Genomic DNA, 26,831 nt, shown 5'->3' with positions numbered 1-26,831 from the left:
TGGGCAGAATGGCGGTTTTTGGGGCGAATGAGCAGTGGAGCGCTGACGCCGCGAAACCCAGAAACGGGCGCCAAGGAGCTGTGCTCTAAAAACTACTTTATCTAGAATTCGAGGCACGCGCGCAGGTCTCCTGGGTCTCCGCACAACTAGGGTGTCTAGCACAACCCCACTCGATATCTAAACGTTCATGTCATGTTGATCCATGACGGATCTTTGACGTGCGCTGACATCGCACGTGCCCACCGACGCCTCTCCGCTTCGTCTCCATCGAAACGCAGCGCCGGCGATCGGGGTCGAACCAGTCGTACTGTACAACCGCGGCGGGACATTGTTTCAAGTACAAAATCCAGAAGGCTTGTCGCCCTGTCTTTCACAAATGTAAAGTTCTCTGTAAGAACAAACTCAAAATTGCTGCTCGATAAGAATTGTAATTCGTCATTCCGTAGAAATAGACCTCTAAGCATGCGCAGAAGAGTATAATATTATGCTTCTTGCGTGAAACTGCGGTTCTACCGTTCTACGGCGCCCATAACCAACGTTCAAACCTGTTCAACTAGATGCGGGCACTGGTAGAACTGGTAAAACAGCCTAAAATCGCAACTTCGAGGAGGCGAATTTTAAGTGATGATTCATGTTTATTAATGTCTTACAAATAATATTAAAGCAGAAATACACTAAAAGAAAATGACATATCTACCCCTTTGACCAACATTACTAAAAACAGTTGCCTGTGACGGCGGCTGACACCATATCAAGTGAATACGCGCTGCAGATCCGGCAACAATGGGATAGCGCTAACGCAGATTTGGCGGACACGGGCGGGGAGCGCACTTTAGCTACACTCTACTTTAGCTGAGCAAGAAACTCGGTTGTGCTGCTTGCGTGCCCTATATCTTCACGTCTTTTCCTTCTCGCCTTTGAGCGAGCGTCCTAACGTAAGTGCACGCAGGGCACTGTTCCAGCACGCCTGTGATCGTTTGGTGAGCCGTAAATTGACATGCGTAGCCTGAGGCGTGCAGTTGCTGACGGTTAACGGTTTAAAGTATCATACGTCAATTAGAAAGTGCGCCAGTGCGCCACTTCATGTTTCATGCCCAATCTATTAGCCGCGATGCTTTTTATCCATCGCTGGAAGAGGCAGGCTGTTTTCTTGGACCACCTGATGATTATCTCGTGACAGTCAATTTGTTCTGATTAGAACACTCGCTTTTTAATTTATTCCATGTTTTCATGTTTTGTGTTTGGTTTGCGCGTGCTTTATATCGTTTTGTGCCTTATAGAGTAACCTCTGCTGCCATGGCGGACGAGAGGCAAGCGGGGGACGGTGAGGAGAACCCGATGTCGCCAAAGTCGCAGCCTGCAAAGTGGACTCCTAACCAGCATCACCTGAAAATCCTGCTGGGGATGGGAATTAGTCGTAACGCTGCGATAAAGGTGAGCTGATTCCAAGTCTGAAAGTATGGTCGTGTATGTTTTCTTTATTGTCCTTTATCAGATTAAAGGGGGGTCAATTAATAATTGGATATATGCGGTGACTAATTAATGTAGTTGGCATTGTCTCGCTATGTTGCACTCTGGCACCTAAAACTGCCAGGCCGATCATATGTGCATAAACACTGCTCTACGAGCTTGCACGACCTGTTTTTTTTTTTTTTTCTTATTTTTCTTAGATATTATCATTGCGCAATGTAAACAAGCAGCTGCTGCGTCTGATTTTTCGCTGTATGCAAGCGAAATGAATAGTTTAGACAGTCTACATAACATCAGCATGCGGCACACAGTTAAACTTTGTTTAAACAGTGAGTGGGGACTCTAAATTGTAGATTACCCACTGGTCCCAACCCTGACATTTCTATGAAAAGCGAGTCTTTCCGCTTTCTCTCTGTTCATGGCTGCTTTTAGCCATTATATTTGACAGACTGTGGTGTACATTGTGTAATCAATTGTTTTGCAATACTTCCTGTTCAGAGAAGCAGAGATGTATGCAGAGGCGTATTGAATCATATTCTGTATGATTTACGGCAAGATTAAGCAGTTTATTCATTAACGAAAAAGGAAATAGCATGAGCTGCCCACTTTTCATGTCTGTGGGAAACAAGACTAGGTATCTGAAGTGTGCAGTTCATTTGAAACCTCGGCTATACAGTGTTAGCCATTTTTAAGAAACACCACTTCAGGCAAAAATATGTAGATGCAGTGATGATGTTAGGATAGGCAGTTTGTGTTTGCTTGTTTCATGCAAACCTAAAGTGAGAGCAGCATACTCCGTTATCGCTTATGGCCACACAAGTAGCTTTTTAAATAAATATCACTTTAACACCATACATCATTAATAAATGAGGTGCATGCCAGTAGGAGCCATGGGTCTCACTTCTATGTAGCCGCATTCCCTTTCCTGCTCCCCCCCCCCCCCCAGCTTTTTTTCTGGCCCTCTTTTCTGGTTTCACCAGCCTTGTCAATATAGATGTCATTTTTAGTGGGCCCTTTGCTGGCTGTGAGCTGTCTGCACTTGGAGGTCCTGTGATGCAAACTGTTCACGTCTTTCTTAGCCTTGTTGGGCCATTGCTACGGGTTGCTGTCAGATCCTTTAGACTGGAAAATTTGAGGAAAATATTGTTGGATATGGTTTTCAGTTCCATGAAAATGTATAAAAAAAATATAGTTCATGGGGAAGTCTTGAAGTTGCATTTTTTTTTTCTTTTAGAATGGCAGCACAGACTGAATCTGTTTTGTACAGTAAAATCTCTGACTTGAGTGTCACGGGCTCGCTGGAAATTTGATATGCTAAGTTTCAGCTCATTAGAATGAACAAAATCTACATTCTAAAGCACACCAAATGCTTTCATACTGGTCTGTTTACAGCTGAGCGGATTTATTTACGGCCGAGTGGTCGTAATTCACAGCCATCTCCGAGTACAGGGCAATGTTGGCAATGTGCGTACTGCGTATTTGGAGTCAGAGAGCCATTAGTGTGTGGTCTACTTGTAGTACTTGAGTTGGTAGTCACGGTTGCCAGGTTCTTATTTGTAGTGGTGTGAGAGAGTGTTTACAACATTGAAATCCTGCACTTTTTACATAACGGTCTCCATCCAGATAATTTCGCAGCTTTGTATTATCACAAATTTCTTAGCAGCGTGGTTCATATCAGCTGGGTTCAGGTGTGCAACACTTGTCTCTTTCCGATTTCAGTCATTTCACTTTTTGCTAGTAGTGAAAAAAATATAGTTATAACAAGGCTAAATTGTTTGGTCGAAAACAGTGAAACATGATGTTCTGAGTGAAAAATAAGTTGCAAAATCATGATAGTGCGACCCTCTTAACACTTGCATAGTTTGCATTGAGGAACAGTTAGCCTACTACAGTGTGTAGAACACAGTAGCTTCGAAACGTCCTTGTATATTGCCTACATCTCAGCCGCTTTTCTATTTTTGCATGCTAGTTTTTCAGCAATACCTATAAGATCAGGCTTTGTATGATTAATCACGAACCTCAACTTCAGCGTACCTATTCTGTTATTACTTTAACTTACTGTTAGTGCTTGGTATTGATGAGCCCTGCCATGGTGGGGCAGTGGTTAGGGCACTCGACTACTGTGTCCAAGGATGCGGCATCGAGTCTCGGCCGCGGTGGCTGCTTTTCGATGGGGGCAAAATAGAGAGGCATCTGTGTGCTGTTCGATGTCGGTGCACATTAAAGAACCTCAAGTGGTTGAATTATTCCGGAGCCCTCCACTACGACACCTCTCATAGCCCGAGTCACTTTGGGACATTAAAACCCATAAGCCAAACCATTGTATTCATGAAGTAATTTCAGGGTTGAATATGAAAGGGGGACAGACCAAAATGTCAACTCGGTCTCCTTTGCATATTGTTGCCAACTACTTGCTTAGCATGCATTCGTGATTACCCGCATGTTTGAAAACATATGTGAATGTAGAAATGCAAGAGCGTGTGCATGCTGGTTTACAGGAACTGTTTGCATTCCACTTTGATGGTACTGATGGATGGACGGGTCCTCACATTGTAGTGTTTTGTATACCGTTTGTATTGTTAACCTAAAGTGGTCCTCTTTGCCCTTCTCTTATTTTTCCAGTCTTAAATCGGCATAGACACCAAATTTCAGTTGCATTTTTTTTTGTTAACACCATGTAAAACATTACTGTACCTAGATCGCCACAGAGTATCTGCCTACTAACGCTAAATAATTTAAAACTGAATTTTATTTTCTCTCCAGTTTCTTTCAAAAGCTGAGCAATGGTTTCGCCGTCGAAAGCGGAGTTCAGGTCAAGTGAGGGATGAAAATAACAGCAATATAATCGCTGCTTCTTCATTTGTTGTGATTCCTGTTCTCGAAGAAGGCTGGCTTTTACATTGCGGTGAATTAAATGGCAAAGAAGCGATTATACCGCAGTTTTTGCAATCGTCACATGACATCTTTTATGTCACAGCCATCATTTGTGTGTTGAAACCAAAAGCAAAACAGTTAGGAAAAGAATTCAATTAGAAATTATTTAGCATTCGTATACAGACAGCTCATGGTGATTCGTATAAAATAATACTTTATGCTTCATAACAAAGAAGAAAACATGCAGCCAGAAGTTAGGTGTCTATACTCCTTTACACTAGGGGGCTGCTCAGAATCTTAATGGTCCTAGCCTCACAGCCTTATATCATTTTTCTAAAAAATGATGCCACCAAGAAATGTGAATGTCCCTAAAATAGTGGAGTGCTTAAATAGGAGCTAATAAGCTCTAATATTTTACTGAGAACAGACTTTACTCTCATGGCTAAGCAAGTTTGATGAGAGGCTAAGTCAATGTTTTACCCATTCTGCTGTGCTTGAAGACTGGGGTGTAAAACAGTGTCTTCATTTCATGAGAATCTTGCATGATCTGCCGTGGTAAACGTCCGTTCATAACCACTGCTTGCAGGCCCTCTACTACACCGGAAACCAAGGCCCTGACTTTGCGGCAGCTTGGATTTTCGAAAACAATGATGAAGACATTGATGCTCCACTTGACGTGAGTGGAATTTACTACTGCTATGGGAGAGAGTTTATCCATGGGCCTTTGTGAAGACCTGCTCTTTTTAGGCTGGGCAAAGATGAAACATGAACATCTGGTTCATTTGGTGACGTGGACTTGGTGGTTGCAAGGTGATGAAATTGTGTGGGTGCCTATATCAAGCATAGAAGCCCTGGCTGTTTTATTTGGCATTGGTGCGTGCTTTCGGGTGCCGTGGTGCGGTCCAGAATGCTCTGCTTGAGGTGCTGGTATGGGACATCACACACTGGTCCAGAGATGACGTCTGCGACCTCATCAGCTACCTCGGAAAACAGGTTTGAAAGGAGGTTCTGATCTCTCAGGGCATGGTGAAGATGGAAGATGGCTTCCACTGGGTGAACCACACTTGAATGTTCTTGCGGCAGAACAATCACAGGCGAAGCTGAATGGCCGTGACGTCCCGTGGGCGCGAGGTAGTATCAGGTGGAAGGTCGCCTGAAGGCGGCAGGTTGACGGGGTCAGTAATCTCTAACTTCGGAGTCATCACTGTCGGCCACGGGTTTACAGCGGAGCACCAGAAGTAGGTGTGAAACGTATCGGGTTTCCAGGACCGAACTGCACATGCTTGGTTTGCACCCCGGGCACGTGCCGTTCCACTTTATTTTCTTCTCCACATTCTGCCGCATGGGCGCTACAGTGGCATCCACATGTGGCATAATGTTTGTTGTATATATCCTTTATTTTGTGTTGTTTATTGTGCTGGTATGTCATTTGTTTCAGTGTTTTTGTTGCAATGTTTATAGATTCAGGTTGGGCTATCTTTTTCATATTGCTGTAGCATGCCTTGTAGAATAAAATGTTAAGAGTAGGACCCCACTATAGTAAACTCGGATATGGTGAAGTAAAACTGAAGTCCCAGTCCAACTCCCATAGATGACTGTACATTTTTTCCCCTTTATAGTAAAGAGTTTTGATAAATATAGGTTATAGTAAAGTGCATCTGGCCGCAGCTTCCCACGAAACAACAGAGCTGCACATGTGCTACCTAGGATCGCAAGACAAATTTTTATTTTTGAAAAAAAAAAAGGGGGGGGGGGGGGGGGAAGAGCGAGCAACATCACACATTTTTTTTTTTTTTTATTGTCTTTGCCACCAGGCTCACCGGCCTTGAGGAGAAGCCAACTTCACATAGGGCTTAGAGCCATGAGGGTAAGCATGGGGCGTGTAAAAGAAACCACCCTGTTCATGGCGCATGATAGCCTTAGTTGCTTATGCGCCAAAAACCACAACACAACACAATTCTAAGTAAGTTGGCTCGATTGTAAGTCGATCCCTCGAAATCGCATGTCCCGAAAAATGAAAAACAAAAAACATACCTGTTGATGCTTTTGGCGACAAAAATTTATTGCCTGGCTGTACTCCACTTCAAATCACGTGTTTCGGTGATATACGCTGCAAGCTTGGCCTCCAGCTCTGGATAGCATACCGTGTCCCTCGGAAGCCTCTTCACTTGGCGTCACAGTTGAAAATTTTGACTCGCTGCCACTCCTGCATAACCCGTTTACAAGCTTGGAACTTGCGGCCCACAGCGCAGTTGTTTCTTTGGCATAAATGATAGCTGCCTCCTTTAACACTGCGCGGAACAAGCGCTGAATGCTTTTTGAACGGGAGAGCTCATGACGAAGCGTGCGGTCAGTTATTAATTCAAAAGTGCGAACGCATGAACTCAACGAATGATCAGTGTCAGCTCTTCCATCAACCAGCGACACTCCCTGGGAGTGCCGCCGTGTCACGTGACCCGACGCGACTGACATGCACAAAGCGAGCGTCGCCGCGATTCGAATAGTGGCTCTTCCGTAAACTATCGACACTTCTGCTGGTGCAGTTTGTGCTGCGCAGTAAAAGTTAGAAAGGAAAAAAGGAAATCCTTCTCAAGAAGCATGCACAGTAACGGAACATTGCACTTAAAGCCGTAGTGCAAACAAATTTGCAGTAGCCTCCCTGATATGGTTTCTGTCTTGATCTTATTAACAGTGCCATGCTTTGCTTTCGATTTTAAGTCGACCCCCCACTTCGGATTTTTGAATTTTAAAAATGAGGTCGACTTACAATCGTCTAAATACGGTAATTCATGTCTTTTTATAATTGGCAAGAGCATTGCCCCATATCAATAAGACTTTTGATTACTTTGATTTCTCTCTTCAGCTGGATCCCTTAGACGAGAGTGACACGGAAGACGACGATGCTCCGGAGACATACAAGATGGTGTTTGCCGTGAACTCGGAGCTGGAGATGGGCACGGGCAAAATTGCAGCTCAGGTGGCGCATGCCGCTATTGGCTTGTACCGGCTTCTGTTGCAAGACGAAGCCAAGCACGGCAACATGCTGCTGCTCTGGGAAGAGTATGGGTAGGCTGCGTTTTTTGCTCTTGATTTTGAAAAGTGCATGCACTGTTTGATTCTTATGCCAAGATTCCTCGGCTGGACAAGGCACCTAATCGCCTTTTCAAATAGTTTCGCAGCTTGAGCCATCATATTCTTATTTGTACTTGTCAAAGATGTAGACTTGTGACCTTCATTGTTGTTGACAGGGTGTAGCTTGTGTACTCCAAGCCCGTGCATGCAACCCCTGCCCTTCATCTTCAAAGTTGCTTTACAACATGATAGTAGGCATAGACACACTTATGCACTACGTACTACTGAAGCTTATGCAACATCTTTGTCAGATTCAGCACATTTTGTGCTTTTATACTAGCTGACACAGGAATGTAGATTACATGGAATTGGTCATAGTTCTAAAGAGTCCTTAGCTGGCGTCATAGCCATTGATGTTTGCTCAGTATACACAGTATGATGAGTAGTGTTCGAGACAGATGGCGATTGGCCTGCTGCTGACAGCTGGCTCGTGCTGCGCTGAACGTATTGAACTGTCTGCAATTGCTTTTAGCTGCGCCAAAAGTCACACTTACAGAATGCGCATTTTGGCCAAGTAGGCAGATACTTTTTGCTTCTCGTGCTGAAAGGAACACTGCTGAGGCATGTGCGGCAAAAATTGGTGATGCCACAAAAGTTCTGAAGCAAAAATAAAAAGAATGACACATGAGCCTCTTTCCTTTGCGTCGCTTTCCCATGCCTCGCCTATCTCCTTCCTCTCACCGCCTTCTCCATGGCCTTGGCAAAAGAAGAAGGATCTTGAACCTCGGGTGACACCTTTTGAACAAATCGAACCTAAGTGGGGCCATTGTGTCCTTGGTAAACTTCGATGTGCCTTCTTGTGGCATAGCAGTGGACATAGGGGTTTTCCCTTTTATCTCCTCAACCTTGTGTTTTCAGTTGACTAGCAAAATTGTTTGTCTTTACCTACCTATCCTAGAGTCCCCTTATCTTAAGGTCTCTTGCGCTTTGATCGGTGTGCTGTCCCTAAAAATTTATGCTAGCCTGTCATGGTTGTTATTTCCGCAGCCTCATGAACTTCTCCCCAACTCTAAGTACACATTGTGTCCTCATTCCTTGTTCTACATTAATATACTTTAAAGCAGAATCACAAGTACTCCCATGTTGACAAAAAATTTTCCATCAGCATCGACCGTTCAAAGCGTTGCAGGCTTGAAAAATCAGGACCATGCCTCTGGCAGGCTTTCAGTGCAAAAGCATTAGCGACCTCATGTCAGCCAAAATTATGGCCTACCCTCCTAGGATAGGACTTCCTAAAGTGGCACTAACAGTCTGTGTTCGGTTTGTTGCTTTCAGAGAAACCAAGATCGCTTTGCGAGCCTTATCGACCCAGCACCTGTGTGAATTGGAAAAGAAGGCAGTAGAGTTAGGCCTAGGCACGTACCTTGTCCAGGATGCTGGAAGAACACAGGTATTGTGGCTTTGTCATCTGGAATTCAGTGTGTGCAGTCCAGACCACAATACAGTCACATCCACTTATACGTTAAATCTCGTTACAAGAGACACTGTTAGAAGAGACACTCGGTTATAAGAGACATTTGAAAATGGTTTGATTGGTTTTCCTATGTCTGCCATGTTAACAACATTGCATACAAGAGACATGGTTACAAGAGACACTCGGTTACTAAGGACAACTTTTTCAGGTTCGTGGAGTAAATTCACTATTTAGAAGAGACACAACCCACGTGTGCTCATGCAATGCATCTGGAACGTACCAACTCGTACATGATGCACTTCAGATTTCCTTAGTTAAATTCTGTTCCATATCAGTGTTCTTTTTGTTGTGTATGTCAGGAACTGAGGAGTGTGTCGCCATGATTGGAAAGTCAGAACGGCATCGCATTACTGTTACCTACGAAGCAAATCAAAATGTATGAATGACATTCAGCATTTTTAACTCCTCACTGTTAAAATTTGATCACAAGGTGAAAGCAGACTCCTGTTGTCTTTCTCTTTGTGGATCATCTGAGGGTGACGAGCATGTAAGAGTGCCTCAAAGGTATTAGAGCAATAGGAAGGCTTGCAAAGGGAAGTGCTTTACCTCCAGAATTTGGGTAGGAATACACTCTGCACTCACAAAAATACATACTAGTATGAATAACTTCTTTAAGCTTTCCTGAACAATTCCCTGTTAATGCATGTGAATGCATTTATAGTCGAACCCGGTTATATCAAACCCGGATATATCGAATTTTGGTTATATCGAACTCACGAAATATCCCCTTGAAAATCCCATGTAAAGGTATAGGAAAGCCGCGTCATATATCGAACTCAATTTCACCAGTCGTTCGATATATCGAACTCCGCACCACACACTGGAAAGTGTGCCTTCCCCAAAGACGATTGCATCACCCTTGGCCGTTTGCCGCGTGACGTTTTCAAGCCACGCGCGGAAGGAATGAGAGGCGACGACTGGTCCTTGCAGCGCCGCGCCCATTCCCCAAAGGCGCGCGCATCTGCAGTTGTTTCCCGCGCGCCAACACATGACATTTGCAAGCCATGTGCGTGGGTGTGCCCATTCTTTTGCCGAGCTATCTCTCTCCTTCAGCACGCGCAACGCACGCGCCAAGCCAGTTCAGCCAGTTTTCAGCAGACGTCGGACGCTTTCTCCAGCGTGTGTTGCGAACCCTCTTCGTGCGGCGGTTGACGTGGCTATGGCGCCTGCGGATGTTAAAAAGCGGCAGCTCTGTTTGTTTGTTTTTTTTTTTTTTTTGCGAGAGTCATTCTTTCTTATCGTTGTGCTGTACGCGCGGCGTAGCGAAAGATATGGCGGCTGCGGATGTTAAGAAGCGGCAGGTATTTTTTTTTTTTTTTTTTTGCGGGGATGTTTATTTATTTTTATTTTTTTTTATCGTTTATCCTTGCATGTATGAATCAACGAAAGCACGCGGTCAGCTGCTGCGATCATGACGCCCGCCCCAAGTGCGGCGTGATAAATCGAACCAGGCTTGTGCAATCAAGCCATCACGGGCACTCTGCCAAGTTCGCTCCTCTCACCGCAGGAGCGATCAAAAGATAAACGCGCCCTGACGTTATCGCTGCGCAGCATCTTGGCACGCTGCCAATGAGCTGTGGATGAGAGGACCGAAGCAGACTGACGCGTGCCATCGACATGCAAGCGAAAATGCTCGCGATTTCTGCCGCCGCGGCGACACAGAAACAGTTTTGAGCTGCCGCGGTGGCTCGAGCGGCGAGAGGGACGCAGTTCCAACAAGTTTGAAAATTTTCGCTCTGTCGCTGCCGCTCGTCACTGAGATCGCTCAGTCGCTTGCATGTGAGCGAGCTGGCCTTAACGCATTTTTTTTCTTCAAATTCTCAGGTGCGAAAGTGGAGGGTGGGTTCATTATGCGAGTGGGTTGATTACGCAACAAATACGCTATCGTTTTTTTGCATCGTAAGTGCCATCACAAGCCGATTTTCGTATATCGAATTATCGATATATCGAACTATTTCGCGATCCCCTTCGAGTTCGATATATCCAGGTTCGACTGTATATGCTGATGTGCAGTAAACTGATCAACACAGTACTTTTAGAATTTTTCGAACTATTTCGCGATCCCCTTCGAGTTCGATATATCCAGGTTCGACTGTATATGCTGATGTGCAGTAAACTGATCAACACAGTACTTTTAGAATTTTTAGCTACAAGAGACCTTGCTTACAAGAGACATGTTTTTCGGGTCCCTTGAGTGTCTCTTGTAGCGAGGTTTTACAATACCGCTTTGAACAATAGATTGGATATAACGATGGACAACCGTAGCGCCGTCAACTTTACCATGGATTCTATGGTAAAATAACCCGCATATAACAATGCTGTAACGGTAGATTATTGGTTATACTAATTACATTTGGTCACTGAGTGCGACCCCCGAGCAGAAAAAAACTCACGAACACTGCGACCATGCCAGCCAAACCACATTCCAAATTCCTAAAAATGATCAAGTTCCTGCGGGACATCATTTGGGCTAAAAATCTTTCACTCAGCTTTGTGCATCAGTTGGACGCCCTGCAGAGAGATGTCAACAGTATTGGCGGGAAGAAGTCAAATTAAATTTGAACTGATTGATTACCTCTTTTTGCCTGCAAATATGTGAAAAGTGTAAGCTACTTCCTCGTTTGTAAAGCCACCGTGATATCTTCTCTGCGGAACGTGGGAGAAGTTTTGAAATGCTCAAGCATGCTCCGTAATATCATGGCTGCGCCTACTGCCACATACAACTGGTATTGATAGGAGCCCGAAGACTCGCCTCTTGGTGTTGAGGTTGAAATGTTTAAGGGTGCACAGTAACGCTGACTTATTCACGTCATAACCAATAACACTTTCCGGAGTTGTGGAAAAGCATGCTGAATCACTTGCGTAAGCCAGGTTGGCCACCTTTTTTACCCTACTTCCGGTTCAATGGTTTAGGCAATCTCCTACTTAGCAGTGCTTAGGCATGATGCCCAACAATGGCAGCTGTATTAGGTAGAAATAAAAATGTCACTATTTTTCAATCGTTAATACAGTAGAACCTCACTATAACAAGGTGAAACTGAACACCTGGATCATCTTCCATAGACAGTACATTTCTTTCTTTTGGTCAAGTCTTTTCTTTTTTTAATGAGTCAGTTATAGAAAAGGGCATCGAACCATGATGGCATCCTTTTCATGAACTCAAGAAATGAAATCGCAGCTTGTGCAGAGCTTTGGAAGGTGAGGAAAATTTTTGTTAATCTTTAAAAATAAAATGACAATAAAATGGCGTTTTCTTGAGATGGTTTTACCACCAGATTCGCCAAAATGTAAATCCCTCTTGATGAATATTAGTATTCTCCTGCCCTTAACTTTAGATTGCCTGCTTCATTTTTATTCTCTTGGATATTTCTTTCTCGCTATCGAGACATGCAGTCACTACTTGGCCTATGTTGATTTACCTTTGTGCCGCTTTTAGTATCTCATTACCCATCGTGAATGGCTGTTTCATTCCCAGATTGTTGGTAATTAGCTCTTTGTCATGATAATTTAATAATTTAATTTAATCATTTTTAATAAAATAATTTATATTTTGCATATGTAGGTCCTGAACCATACTGTAGAAATTCTACGTGAGTTGCTAAGCAGGCCATCATCAGTAGGTACTAGGAGGCTGGTCAGATGGTATACATTAGCATACTTGTTGTCCCCAATCCAGCCCTATGAATACCTGCTGTTAAAATGCAGGGAATAATGACCAGGAAATCATACCACCTTGCGTAGGATCTTTCTTTACTGCCATGCTGTCACTTCCCTTTTGGAAGTAAGGGAAAGAGCTCCGTCATAACTTGTAGCCACTACACATACTTCCCAGCTCATTTACCTATGCTTCTTTGATGTCTAACAAAACTATGCTTCTTTGATGTCTTCGTCATGCATTAACTGCGTGACTGCTGATGGTTTGATTCAACTAATCACCTTTTGATCGTCTAAGAAAGCTACTTGTGGCACCTACAGTCGACGACCGATTTTTCGGACTCTCAACGGACCACGAAAATTCCGAAAAATCGGGCATTCTGAAAAAACAAATGTGCACCAAAAAAGCTCAATTTATTGCCTGTTATTGACTTTGAGGCCGGAAAAAGTCATGAATGCTTTTCTACACCACGCTCCGCTTCCGTGCTAACAGGTCCGCCTGAATTTCGCTTGCATCAGCTCAGCTTGCGTTGGCTGCGCTGCTGCAGGTGAGTCATTGTCGTCGTCGCTCTCAGACTCCACAAGCACTTGGCGAATAATTTCTGCATCTGTGAGCCCAGTGGACAGTTCCAATTCATGGTCCACAACTATGAACTTTGAAAACGAGACGGCCGATGGAATTTCGACACCAGCAGTGCGAAGGTCGTGAATGAGCTGCTCATTGCCTGACAGCTGCTCGACCACGCTCTCCTCGTCCAAGGCAGCCGACTCGTCATTCAGCACAAATTTCGCGTGACGGCAGCAATTGCACAGCGTTGTGGGTGCTACAGATTTCCACGCATCAGCAAGCATACTAAGTGCTCCAAACAAATCGACAGAGTAGGTTTTCCCACTGTCGAGGCACACCACAACCACCAACTACTGGATCACAACACCGACTCCGTTGAGTGCCTTCTCGCTACCGTTTTCACGCAAAAAAATCTCCTTATAAAATTCGGAAACAGCTTTTTGAAGAACTGAAGCTGATTCAATTAAATACAAGCCACAGTAGCGACACAACATAGTTCTCGCATCAGCACGACCACGGCTAGGTCCACTCGCTCCTCTCGGCAACGCACGTGAAACGCACAGCGAACACACTGAGGAACAGGTAGTCAAAGCGATCACGCTAAAAGAAAAAAAAAAAAAGCACTCCGGCGGCGAGCAGCGACGTTGCCCCAGAAATGGAAGCTGCTAGGCAAATAACATAGCTTCAATCCAGTGTCAGTTTAGCTGAGGAGCGGCACGCAAGGCCGGCACCGGTTTCGAGGCTATCGAAGGAAAAAGAAAACAAGCAAGATGGCGGCGCCACTGCTCAAAATGTGTGGCAGTTGGCCCGGCTGACGCTTGGAATGTCTGAAAAATTTTAGCAGCATAATACATTGACTTTATAAGGTATGTCCTGGGGCCGGGAAAAAGTCCGAATAATCAAGCATGTCTGAAAAATCGGTCGTCGACTATAGTTATACAGTCAAACCCACTTGTAACAGTATCGAAGTGCCACTGAAATATCTTTGTTATAACCGGGTTAGGCCGGAAAATCAGAGAAAACAGTATAAACTACATATTTAATGAGCACGAGGTAGCTTGCACTTTTATTTCGTAGCTCGAAGAAGCCCGTAATCGGTAAGCGTTGTCTGTTTCACGGCAGTCTGGCCGACATCTTTCTGCAGGGCATCCAACTGCTGAACATATTGCAGTGGAAGGTTCTTAGCAAAAACGAAGTCCCGCAGGGAATTGATCATTCTTAAAGCCTCCTGGTGAGACGCAACCGGCACAGGTTCCTGTTCTTCGTCGTCGCCGCTAGTGTCGCCGTCCTCCGTGCCAGCGACTGCTGCGATGATAGCCTCGTCTGTCAGCTATTCATCTGTCACGACGTCAACATATAAAAATTCCTCAAGTCCCGACGCGTCGCCAGTACTACCGCTCACTATGGACCACAGTTCAGTCATCGCTGTGCCAGCAGGAGCTTCGCGACCTTTTGCATCTCCGGCATCCCCAACGGAGCCCGCCTTCCTAAAGCAGTTCATGATGGTGGAAGAGCTTCCTTCTGTCCATGCTCCAAAAATGAACTGCACTGTCATCAGGAGCGAGATCTTCAAGTCTGGCGCCAGTCGGCGTCCTTGGACAGAAATGTTCAGGTTCAGCGCGAGCCTGCTCAAAATACGTCTGCGATACAGTGCATTGCAGCAAGCAACAACGCCTGCATCCATAGGCTGCAAGCCTGCAGTGGCGTTAGGTGAGAGGAAGAACACTTCCACATGCGAAAGCTTCCGAGCTGTTTGGTGCACAGTGCAATTGTCGAGTACCAATGCCATCTTCCTGCCTTCGCGCTGCATCCGCTGATCAATCTCAACCAGTCATTTGCGGAAAAGTTAGCGCGTCATCCACGCTTTCTCGCATAACGGTAGCGAACCAAGATCCTCGCGACACCTCGTAAACAGCAGGGATTCTGGGATTTCCTTATGATGAAGGAGGGGCATTTGTCGCAGCCGTCCATGTTGGCACACAAGAAAACGGTCACGCACAATTTGCTTTGCTTGTCGCCTTACAGGGACCGCCTTTGACAGCGTGCGTCTGATGATAGCATCAGGAAAAACAGCCCAGTCTCGTCCCCATTGTACAGTCAAACCTCGATATAACGAACATGCATATAACGAATTATTGAATAAATCGAACTCTTCCGAAATATTTTTGTCAAACACATGTATTTTTAACTTCCCATAGCGAACGCAGTTGGGCATAAAACGGATATTACGAACTTCACGACGCCAAACACTACCTCACTTTAATAGCAGAAGGCAGGCTTTGTTGAACTACATGTGTGTTGTGCGGTGCAGCAAACGTTCAAGACTACCTCGCAGGCGCTGGCAGCGCCACAGATGTCACGACGGCATTGGGTGTTGACAGCCAAAGAAATCTATGTCCTCCGAGATCACCTCCGCGCACCTCCGCGCCCCTGTTTGTGTGCGCGGAGGTGATCACGGAGGCCTTAAGAAATTGTTCGCATCTAACAATCGCTGACAGCGCCGCTTCAGCAGCAATGCGATCGAATGTTGCTTTTGCCTTTTTGGTTTTTGCGTCTTTCGCGTTTTTTGGCTTTAGTGTTAGCAGCGGTGTTGCGGCGTGGCCGTCGTATCGTTCGGCGGAGGCTGCGTCGGTCATCGTGTCGAGTGTGGTGTGCGGGTGTGCGTAGTACTGTGATGGCGGTGAACTTGAAAAAAAGAGCGACGCTGACGTTAAAGACCAAGCTCAAGATAAAATCAGGGCCTTCAAGACAGTTTACAAGAGGAGACTGATTGACGCTCTTCTCGTGAAGCTTCTTATGAAGCAGGACTTGAAGATCGACTTGCTGGGAGCATTAAAGCGGCATGGGACAGCGTGAAAGGCAAAACGATTGCCAATTGCTTTCAGCATGCAGGTTTTGTTCCAGCAGAGGCCCGTGCTTCAAGTGACGATGGGGACGATCCCGACGAAGCAGAAGCAGAGCTTCGCGAGCTCGATGAGCCTGGAACAATTTTTCGCGTTTTGTTGGTGACATGCCTGCAACAATGGCTGTAGAGGACTTTGTAGGCGGCGACGACATCACGACGACCACAGCTGTACTGATGGACACTGAAATCGCTGTGAAAGTTTCTGAACATCCTGCAGACGAAGCTCAGGCTGACCCTGCAGACGATGAGAACATTCCGACTTCACAAGAAGCGCTTGCTGCATTGGATTTACTGCGCTGCCACTGCAGTGCTATTGAGAGCAGTGGGTTTGCCCCTGTAGAGTGTTTGCAAACTGTGGAACAGGGTGTGATACAGAACGCGATCAGCACAAAAAAAGCAGGCTGCGATAACGCAGTTCTTTGCGCATAAATAAATGGACGTGACCCAAGTAGGCACCCTCCGAGTTGCTGTGCCTTCTCTGATTGAATTTTGCTGCTCTTGCATGTATTTTCTACGAAATTTTATATTACGAATTATCTATAGAGCGAACTATCTTCTAATTTTTTAACCATTTGTTATAACGTGGTTTCACTGTACAAGTCCCGGTCCGCATATGCTTCTCAGATGCAGGGCATTGTTTCCTCAAGCGACTTCTGCCTAGCGTCTACTTTGAGCGATCCTGCCTCGCCCACAACTGCCTTGTAGACGATTCCATGTCTCCTTGAACCATTGAATCCAACCACCACCAGGCTGGAAATCGGTGTTGCGCAGGAGTTATGCGAAGTGCTTTGCCTTCTCTGCTAAAATCGGGCCACTAATCAGCAGGTTTGCTGCACGGGCGTTCAAGAACCACCTGTAGAGCGCCTGTTCTACTTCTTTGTAGGCCTCGTGTGGAATCCTTTTATGGCTGTCGTCCATTACATGGGTAGCACTGGCATCACTTTCGTTCTCAATCTTGAGCGCGTTGCGGATGATTGTCGATGCCATCGGTTGCGTCAGGCCGTGCACACTTTTATGCCATCCTTGTGCTCACATACACTGTTCCGTGGAACTTCTAGCGGTATTGCCATTCGCTTCCTCTTCTAAGCCGGTTTTGTTGCGCATCCCGAAGGAGGATCCTCCATTGCTGTTCATGGAAAATCCAGGGCCAGCAATATTATGGCAACGATAATAGCACACTAGGATAACCACGCTAGAAAGACATTTACACTAACGCTGCGGCACGCCTGCCACAAAGCATGTGTAACCACGAAGGGGCTTGGATGTCATGTTCGGATAAATCTGGCTTGTTCCTGTATGGCCACCGGGCAACTGTGGTTGCTTACTGCACCATCTAATAAGCTGTATAAAAGCAGCTATAAGGCTTGCCTCACCCTCTTTGGTAAAATGCCAGTGTAAACATGTAGACGGGCTCATCTAGCGAACTTCTATTGTTCCATTGTTCGCTACTCAAGTGCCTAGCTACCTCACTTCCTTGATTGCAATGCATAAGAATACAACACTGGACAAAGCAAATAGGGGAGGCTAGTGCAGCGCACCCTCAGAATGGACTGCTCCATCGTGCAGGGGCAAGAGAGGACGGGTGTTGCCTAGGCCACAGGCAGTATCGAGGAGGAGCGCTCAAAGCTCTCCCTCAGAAGAACGGCCGTGCCTAGCAGCGCCTTACACCTTCCTCTGCGTGAGGAAGTGCTCCATCCTCCCCGTGTCTCCGCGACATGCAAGCTTCCCCGGCGTACCCGACCGATGCATTTGCTCAACACGATCTGTCCCAATAACCCCCCCCCCCCCCCCCCCTTTTTTTTTCTTTTTATTCTTATTTTTTTTTTATTATTGTTACATCAGCGTTGTGGCCGTCTCCATATATGTGCGTGCTTTTATGGTTGCCGCGTTTCCGCATTTTTGTTGACTTTCAGTGACCATATTTGATTGTTATAACCATTTATATAGTATGACATCATTGCAATAAGGGGTTTATTTTACCATAGCACACATGGCAAACCTGACATGCAGCGGCGGCCCATTGTTATATCCGATATATTGTTAAAACCGGTATTGTTATAAGTGGGTTTGACTGTATTTCACTAATTTCTATGTAACCTGTTTGACGGTGTGAGTATGGTTTATTGTTAGTTTTTATCTTTCAAGAAACTGGCCTTACTTTTTTGTTTATTGAAATCTTGCATTACTTATATTCTGCAGGCTGTATAAAATTCCTTGTAAGCAGCATACAGTAAAGTAATTAGTCTGTAATTCTTAATGTGATAGCATTAAAGGTTCTGTTCACCATAAAAATCTAGGAGTTGGCATTGTTCAAGTCAGCGTTGTGAGCGCAAAAATCATGAGCGTGGCTCTGGCAGGTAGTGTTGGCAGGTAAAATGACTGCGCACTGATTGACAGGTGGTTTATGTGACATATGAAACCGCCACATAGCTGACTTGGCAGCACAATAGGATCCTGCAGACTGGGGCCATTAGTGCTGTTATGGCCTACCCTGTCCTCGAAATTTTTCGCCTTTGTCACCTTTTTCTGAATATATAACAGTTGAACTTCACATCAGCAAAGTTCCTGAGACACTTGAAAACACTGAGGCACTTCCTAACGTAAAAATTCTGCTTACCGTATTTACTCGCATACCGTATACACGCGTGTAATGGCAGCACATTTTTTTCCGAGATTGGGGTGAAAATCAGGGGGTGCGGCGATTACATGAGAAAAAAGACAGCGAAAAAAATTATTTGCGGTTGTACCCGGTACGTCAAAAAACTCCTTGTCCTCCTCCGCTAAACTCGTCGGTATTTCAGGCTCGTCCCGTGTCCAAAACATCACTCCTCGTCGTCGTCCTCCTCCTCCTCCGAACTCATCGGGACTTTAGGCTCGTCCTTGTCCCAGATGAGGTCACCCTCCGTACCGTCCAGCCTGTTTGATATCCCTGTCACCTTGAAACTTTTTTCCACAGTCTCGAACGAAACCGTGGCCCACGCTTCAAGTATCCAGTGACAAACGGCCACAAGCGATGCCCATTTCAGTCGGCCGGTTGGAGTCTTCTGGTGGAGGGCCGTTGCCATCCACTCACTGTAAGCACGGCGAAATCCACACTTAAAAGGGCGAGATCGCACGTGATATGCTTCTGGCGATCGAGGAAATGGCTGTAAAACGGAGGAGCGAACAGACTTGGATTGGATTGGATTTGCTGGCCTCACCCTTTTTAATGGGCGGGCATCGCTGCGGCTAGGAGCGCCCCCTTTGTAACGGAGGTGGTGGCCGCTGCCCCCATGCTCGACTTTTTTTTTTCCTCAAATATTTTGTTCTTAATTCTTATTGGCAATTCTACTTCTAACCTTACGCTTCATTTTGGCTTTCACTTGATTTTTGGGCCCCACCTAGCGGCAGTAACCACAAAATGTTCCGTATTTCTTGCACCGCACAGTAGACGGCACTACCCAACTTCCTGAAACTCATGGTGCGGCTTTTACTCTGGAAATTTTTTAAAAGTTTTTTTTCCCAATTTTCTTTCTAAAGTTCGGGGTGCGGCCATTACATGCGTGTGGCCATTACACGCGTGTATACGGTAATGCTCACAATGTTTTTTTTTTACCTCCATGATGCTCGTAGTCGTCATCATTTTGAGAGGTGTCTCTGCTTCTCGTTACCATTGTTCCTGCATTCTGTCCATGTTACTTGCTTTGTTCCACCGTCTACCGTGTTCTTGGTGCCGCATTGCGATGGGGCGTTTAAGCTGAAAGCTTTCTATTTGCGCTACAGTATAGCAACCGCACTGCCAGTAGGCACTTCCGTCAACGAGTTCTGCATAGTATGTTACTGGAGACAGCGATTGCAGTGTCGACACAGACTAGGATCAAGAGTAGAACTGTATGGACTGCTGTGAGCATTATACCACGAAAGGCGGGGAGTGATGATGAGGCTGTGTGAGGCAAATAAAGTGCTTTAGCAATTCGTGCTTTTGGCAACCCTGTACTTTTATAACAAAGGTAGGTTCTGTTTGAAAGTAATGTTTTGGTTATATTTACAATAGTTTGCTTAAGACTCCCAATTCACACATATTTTAGAACCTACATGCTGTTACAACAGAATTTGGTGTACAGTTGAATCCCGCTATAACGAAATTCACGGTGCACGAAAAAAAATTCGTTCTCGCGGAACTTCGTTATCGCAAAAATTTGACGTGAAACGCAGAAAGAATTGCCCAAGCAGCAGCAAAGGCGTTTAATGCCAAAAATCTGTAAGCTTGGTTTGCTTACGCTTCACGGCGAGCAACGCCGTCACGCGATTTTCGCACTCGGTCAGCAAACCCATTGCAACATCGTCGTCTCGGACAGCAACGAAATTCCTGATGACATCAAAAGCGTCCATCACCTGTACGGCGGTTGCCGCAGCCGGCGCTTCCTGTACGTCGTCGTCTTCTTCATCGGAAGAGTCCTTATCATTCCGGGCAGCTTTTATGATCTGCTCATCACTCACATCTTCGTGAACAACAACACAAGCGTCAGCGCCGATGTATTCGTCGAGCTCGAGATTAGGCGGCACGGTTCCTATTTCTCCCAACGTTTTCCAGGCGGCCGCGATCCCCGGAGCCGGTGACGCCTCTTCGTCGTCGTCTGTAACGCCTGGTGTTAGGCCAGCAGAGTGTACGGGTCGACCTTCGGCAAATCCGGCGTGCCTGAAACAGTTCACAATTACTGAGCGCCCCAGTGTGCTCCAGGCAGCAGACATAATCTGCAGTGCCACGTACAAGTCCACCTTCGTGTCTCGGCCGGTTTCAGTGTTAAAAAGAAGCCGCTGAATTAACCTCCCGCGGTAAGCGCGCTTCAGGCTAAGAATCACGCCCTGATCGAGAGGCTGTAAGACAGACGTGCAATTGGGAGGGAAAAACCTCAGCTCCGTGTTAGTGAGCTTGACTTCGTCGGAGTGATGCGCTGAACAATTGTCCAAAAGCAAGCAAACTTTACGGCCCTGCCGCTTCATGTCGCGGTCGAATGCCATCATCCACTCGGTGAAAATAGCGCGGGTCATCCATGACTTGTTCGCCTTGTACTGCACAGGTAGGCTACGAGTTCCCTTAAAACAGCGCGGCTTGGCACTTTTGCCTATGACTAACGGCGGACGCTTGTCCGAGCCATCCATGTTTGTGCAAAGCAGCACTGTGATGCGTTTTTTGCTGTGTTTGCCGCCGTGACAGCGCTGCCCCTTGAAGTCGAGCGTCCTAGCCGGCAACATCTCGTAGAATAGCCCGGTCTCGTCGGCGTTGTAAATGTCTGCAGGCGCGAAGTTGCTTAAAATTCCGGCCATGTTACTCGCCTTCCAAGCAGCTGCTCCGTCCACGTCTGCTGACATTGACTCGCCGCACAACACTTTTCCAACGATGTTATGGCGGGCCTTGAAACGGTTTAGCCAGCCAATGCTGGCTTTAAAATCATCAATGCCAAGTAGGCATGCATAGTTCAAGGCTTTCTGCTGGACGATGCTTCCGGACAGGGGGACGTTGCTGGCTCGTGCTTCCACAAACCACGCATGCACTGCTTTGTCCAACTCTTCATGGAGGGGCCGCGTCACCTTTTTGTGCTTCGAGGATGTGCCTGAAGCAAGTGCCATTCTCACGCTGTCCTTATTGCCTAGAATCGTTGACAGCGAACTTGCAGGAATTCCGAAGTCTTCAGCAATTGCCGCTTTCTTCCTTCCGCTTTCTGCTTGGGCGATTATTTGAGCTTTTTGCTCAAGGGAAAGAGTTTTGCGTTTTTTCACTTGCGTTGCCATCGTGTCCTGCGGATGAAAACTCGTCGTTGTCGAAGAGAAAGGCAGCGAGTGAACAACGCGACCACGACACAAAGCCAAAATGGCGGAACTGCAATCACGTGATTTCATGCTTAATGTGGCTTTGGATTTGACTTGGACTTCTCGCCAATAAAACTAGTTTCGGTTTCGATTTTGAACGCGAAAATTTCGTTGAAGCGGAAACGCTCTGCAAAAATGGTTCGTTGTGCAGAGAAATTTAGGCCATCAATTCTTATAGGATACTCGCGGGGAATAAAAAATTATTCGTTGTCGCAGAAATTTCGTTGTGGCGGTATTCGTTGTGGCGGGATTCAACTGTATAACCACGCTTGGGTTTCTTATAAACAAAGTAAACTACAAGCAGTGCCGGCTGGGAAGATATACTTTATTGATTACCTACCACTTCTGAAGTAAATTAACCAAATTTGACTGAACTGAGTAAGTAACAGCGTTTGACACTACAATTTATGTCTCCGTTAGCACAAGGGGGTTTACTTATCCAGGTACAGCAGTTAGCTCGAAGGCCTATTTCAGGCCTTCAATATGCTGGAGTGCTTCGGAGCGGTAACATTTCGAGGGGCAGTGTCACTTTCATCTCCTTCATCATCCTGCTCTTTGTCGATGGCAGGCACTTCTCTAACTTGGGCAATAATATCTTAATCCATCAGCTGTTCCGTGCGGACCAATTCAGCGTCCCCGTCTATGTACACTGTGAAGTCTTGTGTGCCAAATGCTTCTTCGACAGCCACCCATAGTGCTGGACATAGCTGTTCTGATCCCTCTGCCTGGGATGCTTTATATTCAGCTTTATGGAAATAGTTCTTTGTGATGTCTGCATCAGGTTGCTCCCACAATGCTGAAATTACCTGTACTGCCAATTTCAAGCCTATCGCAGAGCCTTTTTTTCTGTTGCATGTCATAAAAAGGGTGCTTTGCAAAGCGAGTATGGTATCTTGCCTCTAGAGAGTGAACAACAACCTCTGGTCTATTGGCTGTGCTTTGGAAGTTGTGCCAGGAGGAAAATACAACTTTCCTTTTCTCTTTCCTCATCTTGTCAATATTCAGCAGCCACTCATTGAAGATATCCTTTGTTGTGTGAGGACTGTTGATTGACTCCCAGTCTACAGGATTGTGCACTCTGCGCATGCCTTTTGTACTTTCCTGTGGCAAGAAACTTTACTTTTTTTTTGCTCCCATCCATGTTACAGCAGAAGAGAATGCTTACGTGCTCCTTTTTTATTGCTTCCCTCCGTGGCATGAGTTTACAGAGAAAGCGTCTCTCTTTTTCAGTATCGGTAGAAAAGTCTGCTTTCATCAGTATTGAAAACACCCCAGTTGTAGTCCGCATGCAGACCTCGCAGCAAATGGTCTTTCCGGTTCGTCACTATGCTGATGGCTGCGCTGTCCGACTCTTCAGACAGGCACTTAAAGATGATTCTGTGCCGAGATTTGGACCAGTTTAGCCAGCCTTCAATTGCCAGTCACCCTGCTTTGTCACGACCGCCTGCTTTTGGTGTTTACGTCGATGGTCTGTCTCAACAGGCTAGAAGCCTCTGTAACGTCCAACTGCTTTTTCCCCTTTTCAACTTGCTCAATAATTTACAGCTTTTCTTTGAGGGATATTTGCTTCCGTATTGTTGACTGCAAAGCCTTAAAATGCACTGCATTCATTGAATTGTCTGTGTTCATCCTGTCCGTATACATTGGCTACCGCACACATGGGCAGTTCAGGCTAAACAGTGAAAAAGCTGCTGCAAAAGCCTAGTGATAGATGTGCATGATACATGAAACTAATATGAAACTATGGTGTCACTAAATGTCACCAGTGTTATGTCACTTAATGGCGGTGCAGCCTTGTCTGTTTGTTGGTCGGTTGGCCGTGTGCCAAAGCTGCCTTAGCCCAGTGTTAAATAGTTTGAATTGTCACTGGTATAACTGGTTTATTTCCAAAATATGGGCTGCTCTATGCATTTATGTGTTGCTTTAGGTAAAGATATGAAGTCGTACATATTGAATCATCTAGGAATTCAAAATACTAGTGAAGTTTAAATTCTCAAGATATAAATATTAGGAACAATAAGATTTCATCTCAAATTGTCAGATTAGGTGAACAACCATAGCTGCAATAAAACTTCGGTTGGCCCTAGTTGGTTTATGATTTTCTACGGAACGGAAGAGCGCAAACAGAAGACAGAAGACCTCCTAGCGCCTGTCCTTGTGTTCTTTTCTTCTTCTCCGTGGATTGCCTTCTGTTTGCGCTCTTCAGTTCAGTAGAAAACCATAGCTGCATTTGTTGGGTTAGTGCGAGCTAGGAGGTGGTGCAACTCGCTCCTGCAGCCAAGAAACTAGGGTTTCCCTTCTTTTTCCTTTTGATTTCTTTTTACAGAGCATTATTTTTAAAAAAACATAGTATATGGCTGTGTTTAAATATTACGGGAATCACTCGTGACATATGCTGGGAAGCCCAGTGTGTGCAAAAGTCTGCAGTTGTAGAACCATAGTGAACTATTCCTGTGTCACTCTGGCAGCTTCTGCGCAAGTCCTGCTGCATTTCTGTGTTGCCGCAGGTTACTGTGTACCTTTGCCCTTTATGCAGTAGTAGATGACAGTTGTGTTAGTACTATAACCATGTACTGGATTCAGTGGACCTCCAGATGACCTTTTCGTTTCTCTCTTCATCAGGTCCCTGCTGGATCGATGACCGTTCTGGGGATAATGGGACGCATGGATCTGGTTGACCAGGTCACCGGAGGACTGCGGCTACTCTGAGGCATTCCGCACTCTCGACCATAGTTGGGGTGGCCAGAAAGCAAAGAAGCCTTGTGATAAGCCAACGTTTCTGCATTTTCCAGCCCACTGGCCTCCCCCTGTCTCTGAAGCCAAAAGAACTGCAGCTTCTGCTCTCCCATCTCTGTTTTTATTTATTTATATCGACTTACATTTTTATTTTTGCTCGTGACAAGCCGAGGCTGTCTTTCAAGTGTAGTTGAAGCGTTATTTGAAGAGGTATAAGCTCGCAGCATATCCTCATTGTGAAGTGTTATCAAAGCAGCAAAGGCTTCAGTCGGTGCTTCTGAATACACAAGGAAAAGCGAAGCACTGTAGGTAGCAGTGCACACCGGTGGTTATAAAAGAGAGAGGAGAGGCTTAGTGATGCACTCGTATTTTCTTACGTATGCGTCGTATGTGGCTGTTGTTAACAAAGTAGCATTCCATCAGAGGTGTTAGCATTTTGCGATCTTGAAGGCCCATAGCTGTGCGCAGTAATTTATAAAAACGCTTTTCTCCCGGTGCTTTAAACAGCACTGAAATCTGGGCCCGGCAGCGGAAGTGGTTTCGTCGTTCATTTTCAAGCGCAGGAGCCGACTGTTGTGAGGGAGTGTGTGCTCCGGTGGAAACTGCAAAGCTTGGGTAATGCAGCTAAAGCTTCTCAAACTCGTAGCTATTTGCTGAATAGCATTTTCAAGCACTGCTCACTCTTACTTCAAAATCTGACAGGACTTGCTTCTTTATGCACGCCTTTTCTAGTCACATTTCAGGACCACTTTGCGACTGGTGACATTAGGGTGCCTGTACAGTAACGGTTGCTTTGTGCTAGAAGCATGCAAGATTGCTGTATAGTTGGCAGTCCGTTTTGTAACATACAGCATTGCAAGCAGGAGGGAATGAAACATTACACCTATGCTCTATCATGCTCTGTGCTATAAATTGAAATAAATGTTTTTTTGTTGTTTGAGCATGTAAAGGTTTGGTTTTTGTTCATGGTGACTCAGGCTGTGAGAGGCATCATAGGGGAGGGCTCCGGAAATTGTAAATGTATTCTTTGAAATGAGAAGCAGTCGTTACTATAAAGAAAAGGGTAGCTTGGTGCAAGTCTCCTTTCGCCATATGTTAAACTAAACCAGTAGAATCACTGTCATACAGAATGCCATACTTTTCTTTTTTTTTTTGCACCCAATTTGCAGTCTCATAATTAGAGCTGTATATGTTGGAATGACTGTTGCCGGCTCGATAATTGACGTTTCACGTTAAATGAATGTTTCTTGTGAGAAAGTGATGAAAAGCATTTGTTGATGGCACTTACTTGTTCTTTTGACCATGATTTTTTAAGCTCTCTGCACCAATGACACCATTGCTTCGAGCTCTGTCAAGAAAAAAAAAGTACCCTGATATGGGAGAAAGTACCGTATATTTACTTGAATGTAACGCGAGGGGTTACTTTGCATATTACCCAATGGGAAAAAATAAAACCACAAATTTAGCGCGAGATAAATGCATGAAAAATACCTTTAATAGACATTATAGCCCTTTCAGTTTCATAAGAAACGCTCATTCATCGTTGGAAGCCTTTGCGGTCAGGCTCACATTTAAAAATCGCCTCCCGCTGCATCCGCCGCCCACTAATGGTAGATTAGTTAACGTCTAGCCGCCGAATTGCCGGCTTCTTCTGCTATCAGAATAGCTGTTACTTTGAAGCAAGCCTACCGTTCACGGCGCGTTGCCATTGTGCGAAATGCAATAACAGAAGTAACTGCGTTAATCCACTGCAAAAGACTCCATAAGCGCGAAATAAAGGTGACATGATCCTCAGCCTACGAGCAAAAAGTGCGTTTTGACTTTGGATTGATTGAGATTTGGATGATTGATAGTGATGGTGGCCCAAACTTTATATCGGGTCGCCGGTTTAACTTCAAAAAGCTAAAGGCGTGGTCAAAAAGTAAAGAAAAGAACACAAAAAATCACTGTAGTTACGACCACGTCGCAAGGATGTTGCTCCCTACTGCTCACCACCAAAACTCCAATCGTCTCTTTGTAGCCTCGATCTCATCCGCCGAGGCTGCCTCTTCTCTTACAAGCCTAAAGCCGAGTTGTATAGGTAGTGACATCGTATGGGCAGGCGGAGAGATAGCTGGACATTCGAGTACCACGTGGTCTGTTGACTCCTCTGCCACCCCGCAGAGGGC

General features: G+C 45.6%; 1 protein-coding gene across 1 annotated transcript; it reads left to right on the top strand.

The window, feature by feature from the left end:
• Positions 1 to 845: 845 nt before the first annotated feature.
• Positions 846 to 25,629, top strand: LOC146191799 (putative peptidyl-tRNA hydrolase 2). Its single transcript, XM_084602299.1, has 6 exons — positions 846 to 935; positions 1,281 to 1,434; positions 4,931 to 5,020; positions 7,208 to 7,410; positions 8,752 to 8,866; positions 24,550 to 25,629. The coding sequence occupies exons 2-6, from the start codon at positions 1,297 to 1,299 to the stop codon at positions 24,634 to 24,636; spliced, it is 633 nt and encodes a 210-aa protein (XP_084458425.1). The 5' UTR covers positions 846 to 935; positions 1,281 to 1,296; the 3' UTR covers positions 24,637 to 25,629.
• Positions 25,630 to 26,831: the final 1,202 nt, after the last annotated feature.

Source organism: Amblyomma maculatum, chromosome 4 (genome assembly GCF_055883805.1).
Source record: "Amblyomma maculatum isolate TAMU_Amacu chromosome 4, ASM5588380v1, whole genome shotgun sequence".
NCBI classification, from domain to species: domain Eukaryota; kingdom Metazoa; phylum Arthropoda; class Arachnida; order Ixodida; family Ixodidae; genus Amblyomma; species Amblyomma maculatum.
Note: the sequence above shows the minus strand (reverse complement) of the source record. Positions and strands in the feature narration are given on the sequence as shown.